The sequence below is a fragment of the Triticum urartu genome, chromosome 2A (assembly GCF_056163025.1).
Source record: "Triticum urartu cultivar PI428250 chromosome 2A, HENAU_Tu73, whole genome shotgun sequence".
NCBI classification, from domain to species: domain Eukaryota; kingdom Viridiplantae; phylum Streptophyta; class Magnoliopsida; order Poales; family Poaceae; genus Triticum; species Triticum urartu.
In genome coordinates this window covers 749,686,919-749,694,353 of record NC_141874.1, presented here as the reverse complement: position 1 = coordinate 749,694,353, position 7,435 = coordinate 749,686,919, and the positions used below count along the sequence as shown (strand labels likewise).

General features: G+C 42.0%; 1 protein-coding gene across 1 annotated transcript; it reads left to right on the top strand.

Annotated features, from left to right (window-relative positions):
* Positions 1-434: 434 nt before the first annotated feature.
* On the top strand, positions 435-6,710 carry LOC125540334 (transcription factor-like protein). The gene is made up of 16 exons (XM_048703942.2): positions 435-602; positions 1,755-1,878; positions 1,961-2,128; positions 2,608-2,676; positions 2,923-3,016; positions 3,181-3,281; positions 3,742-3,787; positions 3,864-3,923; positions 4,007-4,075; positions 4,582-4,665; positions 4,731-4,814; positions 4,964-5,049; positions 5,677-5,767; positions 5,851-5,931; positions 6,020-6,094; positions 6,218-6,710. Exons 2-16 carry the CDS (start codon positions 1,766-1,768, stop codon positions 6,350-6,352), a joined length of 1,356 nt encoding a protein of 451 aa, XP_048559899.1. The 5' UTR covers positions 435-602; positions 1,755-1,765; the 3' UTR covers positions 6,353-6,710.
* The last annotated feature ends 725 nt before the right edge of the window (positions 6,711-7,435 follow it).

The following is a 7,435-nucleotide window of genomic DNA, read 5'->3' as shown; positions in this document are numbered from 1 at the left end:
TTCACTGTTAAAAAATTTGCGAAAATTTTCATGTTTCACTATTTTTTTTAAATTTAAGAATTTATTTCAAATTTTTTGAATCATTTGCAAAGTCAAATATCAAGTGGTCAAAGGTCAACTTGGCGCAGACTAAGGCATAGCCTAGTGGTGGGAAGGGGCTGATGCCTTCCCACCCACCCAGGTTCAAGACTTGGTACTTGCAATTTGGATTTGTTGCACCAATTATGCTGTAGGGGGTTTCCTTACAGTCTTTCTATCAAAAAAAAAAGGTCAACTTGGCTGACGAGGCGAGGTCAGGGAACGAGCGACCTGTACGTAGACGAAAAAGAAAAACGAAAAAACGGAGCGCGAGCGAGGGAAGCTGAGGGAACAGCTACATGGGCCGGCTCACAGTGTCATCTTTCAGGCGCTAACAACTCAACGAACACGCAGCAGCCCAGCCCAACGCAACACATCGGCGCAGCACACGCCCCCGACGGAGCGTCGCACAGGGGAGGGGACAGGGCACAGCCGCCGCCGCCCCCCGCGGCTCCGCCACCGGCCACCGGCCAGCGGCACACACACACTTCGGACGCCGCTCCACCGTGCTCCCGGCGGCGCAGGTCAGCCCCTCTTCCTCCTCTCATCTCCCCCGCGTGCCCGCCTCCTTCCCCGCGCGCCCGTCTTCCCTCCCGCGCGCCGCCGTCTGCCTGACCCACTCCCACGCGCCCGTCTCCCTCTCCCATGGTAGATGGCACGGCAGCCTCCCCCCCCCCCCCCCCCCCCCCCCCCCCCCCCCCCATGGCTGCTACTTCCTGTAGCCAGTCCATGGCAACCGTCACCTACCCCCCTCCCAACCCCTGGACAGAAACCCTAATCCCCACCCTTGATTGACATGCTATACAAATTGATGCCTAATTGCAAATTGTGCAGGTGATGTTGTTGTATTCTTGACATGCAATCTTTCCAAAAACAATAATATATATATTCACATATTGCATAGATTTAGTCTTAAACATTACATCAAAGTACAATGTTCATCCTATGACAAATGAGAAATTAAAATCTAGAGAATGAGCATCCAAACAAGCTTTAGAATTAAGCTTCTCATGCGAATTTCAGGTTTTGGTCAATTATGTCAACATCCAAACAAAAGAATTCGGGTGCAATGTCAGTGTCAGGGTCAAGGAGATCTGATATTGGGGCCAATTCAATCCCAAGGCCCTGAATATGTTATTGTCTATTCGTCTGTGGTGGCATAAATAAATCACTGAAGATCTTGTTGTTTACAGTTTATGTAAAGCAATTGTTGTTTACGGATGCTACTTATTAATGACATCGATTCAGAATTGAAATTTTCTGTCTTCTTCTTTAGCTTGGCCTCTCACCCAACAATTTGTTTGTAGCTCCACCACATTACCCTCCTGTAGTAGCCCCAAATACAGCATTACGGTTTAACTAGTTCACTTCAGTCACATACTTTTTCTAATTCCTACAATGTTGGGCATCAAACCAATCATGCTCTTCGAAATTTTAGTTATGATCTGTAAGTTATCTTGTAGGTTTGCAAAGTTAGTAGAGACCAATTCTAGTGCTGACACTGGTGGGAGTTATGTCTAGTTAGGAACTGGCTGATCTTGTATGCAGTTTTGTCAGAAAATTTCCAGTTTGAGAACATTAATGTTATGATATCTGTCGTGCACTTTCATCATTATTGTTGAATTCGGGTGCGAAATGACCTAGGTTTCTTTATCTACCTCGCCTGCTCTCTGTAGGTGCTGCAAAGATGCCTCAGGTAATGGTGGTCGCACGGAACTTCATGGACATGGTGGCTGCACTGCCTGCTGCCAAACTCGATATGCTCTACGATTCCGCCTTCATCTGTGAGGCTGTACTCAGGTCTCCAACCAACCCGTTACGCAACACATTTTGGCGAGGTCTGTTGCTGTCATTGTGATTTTTCACACTTTCACTTCTTCAGGTCGTTCCCACCGCTGGCAAAGAAGTACGTAATTCAGATGCTGTACGTGTCGTCCCCGATGCCTGCTGCGGCTATGCAGGAGTGGGTGCTGGATGAGTATGCCTCCAAGCACAAGGTTGCCATCGATAGGCTGCTCCAGCTCAGGGTCTTTGTGGAAGTACGTGACAGGTAAGACCTCATCCACCTCTATCTGGTGCTTGGTATGTATGATTGAGATTTTTGAGAAGACCTTTTTAGCCTTCCTGGATCTGATCAACTAGCAAAGAACCAAATAACTGGAACTTACAAGCCAGAATGGTGATTTTTATTTGCCATAGTGACTCAGGGCTGCCGGCGCGATGCCATCTGTTATATCTTTAGCATACATGAGCGATTTGATCTATGGTGGATACCAAGTTGCTGAAATGTTAGCGAAAACAAAATACTAATTAGAGGTAGTAAACAGTCTCTTGCTCCGTTATTTCAATGTCTACACTGTATAAGTATAGTAATAGGAATTCTTTAGTTTATTAGGTTTTACATCACTTGCATGATGCAAGTTAGTCTATGCAATTTCTAATTCACCTGCTCGTGTACTGTGTGCATACTGTGTAGTCTACAAATGAATCATGCAATTTCTAGCTCATTTTGTTTTGATGCACATACAGAAGGAAGGAGGTGAGCTACAAGATGAATAATAAGTTTCAGGCTAACATGCAAAAGTATTTGGTTAGTGGGTAAGTTTTTCTGAACTATTTTGTTGAATACAACACGGATATTTTATTCTTCTGTTTGAAGCTAATTGCTTATTGCCTCACTGTTATGATGTTTTCAACATGTTTTTATTCATCTTAGAATATGGAATCATTTTTTATTATGTTAGAAATCACCAGGATGGTGTTTAAGGTTTTACTGCTTTGGTTTTTGTTTCGTAAGTTCCATCAAAGTACTAGTTGATCAAATTCCATTTCTTTCTGCTGCAGCGGGTGTTTGCCAAGGGAACCGCTACCAATCAGTGTCACTGGCAGATTGCCTACACTGGTGGAACTAGAAAATTATGCTCTTGATCAATGGGAGGTCAGGATGAGAAAGCTTATACTCTATTTTTTTCCATGCATGTTTTATTTTATATCATTGACCTTTTTTTGTTTGCTCATTGGGTCATACTGTTGCACATTTGGTAGAATACATGTGTTCACTTCAACTAGTAATGCGTGTTCCTTTTTTTTACGGTAAAATAGTGCTTCTTGCTGCAATTGATCAACTCGTCTCAAGTTGAGAAAGGGACCACTTTCAGCTCGTCTATGATGAAGACGTTCCAGCGAGGTCTTCTGAGTTCAAGGTTCAAATCTAATTGCCCCCTTGTTTGACAATCAGTTGCGTATAAACTAGTGAGTAATGACAGCCAAATTTCATTTCAATGACATGACATGTAAAGTTAGCTCTTTCTCTTGCTAGTGCAACTAGGTATAATATGCAGTGTCGGTATGGACATAGTAATATCTAACAAAAATTAGACTAGTAAATTTAAGAAACCATGAGCTGACAGTAAATTGCTGTTTGTTTATGTTGATTGTTCATGTCTCCTGGTTGCAAAATGGGATTAACTGGCGATCCTAACAATTCATTCAGTTGACTGGCTTGATATGTTTGAATTTAGATATTTTTGTAAATCATGTGGATGCGGGACTTCTAAAGCCAATAGCCCTGTTTTTTTCTTTCTTCTTCCTTTTCAACTAGCTGTAAGTTCAAATTTATAATGAATTCAATACCATGAGTTCATAATACAATACATTTCACAGGGATGGTGAAGCTGCAAAGTTAAGTGAGAATGGCTTCCAGTTTCTGGTCTGTGCTTAGCTCAATTGAACAAATTATCTGTCAGATTTCCGCCTTCAGTTCTCACTCTTTTCCATTTGTCTAGCTGATGGAGACAAATGCACAGCTTTGGTATATAATGAGAGAATACATTTCATCCGCAGAGGTATTGGTGTCATTTTATCTTTAGATGCCTTTTGATTTGACATGAGTATTTTTCTGTGCTGACTCGTATTTTTTTTTGAATAGGAACGTGGGGTGGACCCCACGGACTTGATATCATTTCTATTGGAGCTTAGTTTTCATACACAAGGAGCGGTAAAGTAAAACATTCTTTTACAAGATCATGTTAAGAGCCATTCAGAAGTGAAAAGTTACCCAACCTTTGTCTGCAATGATCATTAAAGTCCTATTTCTCATGGCTCAGTTTTCTTTCAACAATAGTAGGGAATATTAATATGAGCAAGAGGTGTACAGACATAAATATTATTGATTTGGGGTTTGTTGAAGAGAGATCAATTGTAGCAGTAATACAATATATGAATTAGAGCATCTCAAAGATACTAAAGTATATTCCTGTATTTGTTCTGTTCTATCTAAGAGGCAGGGGCCGAGGGCCATCAACGTTTTTTCGCCAGATTATATTGTTGATTGAAGGAAATATTTAATTCCAGTGTTTAAAAGAAGTTAAACGGCTGCAGGACTACATTTATCATATTAAATTTATTCTGCACATTTCTTTTGTTCAGACCTTGCTGCTCGGTATGTTGGTTTCAACTTACAAATTGACCGCAAGTTTTCTTATCTCTCTGTTCATGTTTCAGGCTTACAGCCTAAGTACTCTGACAGAAGTCCAAAGAGTTGCAATTATGGATCTGATGGAGCTCGGGTTAGTCAAACTGCAGCAGGTAAAACTTTGAATTTTTTTCCTGGTCAGCTTGATAAATATGATTTTAAGAGTTAAGAATAACAGGGCCGGAAAGATAGCTGGTTCATACCTACAAAATTGGCTACAAATCTCTCATCGAGCTTGTCAGATTCAGCTGCCAGCAAAGAGGTTTAATAACATCCCATTTCCTTTGCTATTGCAGTTTTATGCTCTCCAAATCTTCTTCATAACTTCCACCAACTTGTCACCTAAGTGACACATAATGAAGATGAACTATTTTCCACCTATGAGTTGATAGTGTGATATTGTTGTGGCAGGGTATTGTGGTTGTGGAGACAAACTTTAGGTTGTATGCGTACTCTGCTTCCAAGCTGCACTGTGAAATTCTACGTCTTTTTTCAAGGTACATCAGCCGTCAGATGAGTGACATAACCTAGCTCGTCTCTGGCATTTTTACACTTTGGCCACTGCTAAGTAGCTTCAGCATGTTCCTAGTGCTCTTGGTTATCAATACGCGAAATGCTTGGTGCGCAGAAGTGTAACATTTTTTGTCTGTGTGTGCGTGTGTGCGCGCGCACTTTAGCAGTTCTATACTGCTTCCAGATTGTTTTAGGTTTTAGCAAATCTGGCAGAACTGCGTCGAGTGGCATTTTTCTATGCTAGTTCAGTTATTTGGATGATCCTGACAGCATTGGTTTGCTTTTGTTCTAGGCAGCAACTAGGGCTGTTGATCTTCTTTGTGAGATGCCTTGAATAAGCTAAGCAATGCCAACTTTCCTACCTGAGTCAAGTTCTAGATCTAGGAATACAAAAATGCAGCAACACTGGATTGCTTGTTAGCTTATTATAACCTAACTACGTATGGGCGTCCAAGATGCAAGGCCCCTAAAAAATGTTGAACCCAACTCTGCTTGTAAATCTAGTTATTGTCTTAACTCTCCACAATCGATCGAAAAGATTGTTGGCAGTTGCATACTGGTAGCTGTATTTTGTGAGTCCTTCATTCCCCTTGTGTTATATGGTCTTGTAGGGTAGAGTATCAACTCCCGAACCTTATTGTGGGAGCTATTACAAAAGAAAGTCTGTATGGTGCATTTGATAACGGGATCACTGCTGAACAGGTAATCATCTTGATCACACATTCCTACATGATTCATTGTTACACAGATACATGTAGTTATGCTTTTTTCTTTTTCTTTGTCAGATAATTTCATTCCTTCAGCAAAATGCCCACCCTCGTGTCATCGACAAAATACCTATAGTCCCAGAGAATGTTACAGATCAGGTAAGCACAGCAACCCATCCCTCATAGGCCAGACATCATCTGTTTCAACAGATACATAAAACTGAAGAATGCCAATTCTCCGATGCAGATTAGGCTGTGGGAGAATGACCGTAACAGGGTCGAGATGGTCCTGTCACACGTATACGAAGATTTTCCGAGCAAGGTATAAACCCTTCATCCACCAAACCATGCCAGTTCCTTGCGGATGGATAGTGTCTGGACAAATTTGAAAACCTGGACTCTGATTACCAATAAACTTACATCTGGGTGCCGCTTACTTGTGCAGGACATGTTTGAGCAATGCTGTGACCACGCAAGGGATAACGGGTACTTGCTGTGGGAGGACGCGAAGAAGATGCGGTTGATAGTGAACGCGGAGTTCCACCAAGAAATGCGGGAGTTCCTGCGCAGGCAAAGATGATCCAAGGGAAGTGACCATCTTGGAGAGAAGAAAAGAAGCAACTTGTCTGAACCACACGCTCCTTCATGTGAGGAAGGCCTGAATCCACCCACCAACCAGACAAGTCTTTACAAGATCCATCGGCAGGAGGCAGCGAGGCAGAGTGGTTGTTTGTAGATGTTGAAATCATTTGAACTCGATGGTCGTAAATCGAGTGTAATCATATGTTTGATAGGTTCAGTCTGCAGTTTGCGTCATGCTAAGTGTAGGTCACAGAAGGTAGTGGATTATCCAGTTAGTCAAATCAAAATCGGATGAACTGTACATGCTCCACTTCTCCAGTTCAGTTTTGCATGGAAGTTGCGTACAATTGTGATTACCCTGTGTCAGTCAGTTTGGAACCAGACAAGTTTGCAAAACCGCATCCAGGCAGGACTGACAATTTGGATTTTCAGTAAAGTGGTTTAGTATCTTTTTAACAAAATACGTGGGAGTTTATGAGTATTCACACTGGTATGTAGAGTTAAAATACAATGAGCGCTCAATTTGATGTTCAGGCGTAGGACAACACTAAAGTTGAAATATGGCCTCACATTAAACGAGTGTTCAGTATAGAAACGAATTTATATTAAAAAAAACTGGTTTCAAATATTTGAACTAAAGTTCCACTTTTTGTTTGTTCACAACATCGAACGGCTTGTTGTGTTGACACCAAAGATATCGTGGCAGTGGTCGTCAACTGAACCGGAGGCAAAACTGGTGGTCATACAACTAAACCGAAGGCAAAACCAGCCAGCAAAACCGGTTAACGTGGCTGGTACCAAATCCTTCTGAGATGATATTGTTTCCCTTTGTTATCCACATTATATTAACTTGAGAAATTGAAATAGGACTTTGCCTATAAATGCGTGTTTGGAAATCAGACTTATCCTTATTCTATATCATACAGAAGGAGGAAGAAACTTGCGAACCAACCTGCGGTTGGATGGTTAGAGGGACAGTGGTATCCCCAGCCCACCAGGGTTCAAGTCCTGATGCTCGCATTATTGATACACTTTTAGTGGGAGGAGACGTTCGCGTCGACGACGAGGCGCCAGTGAAAAA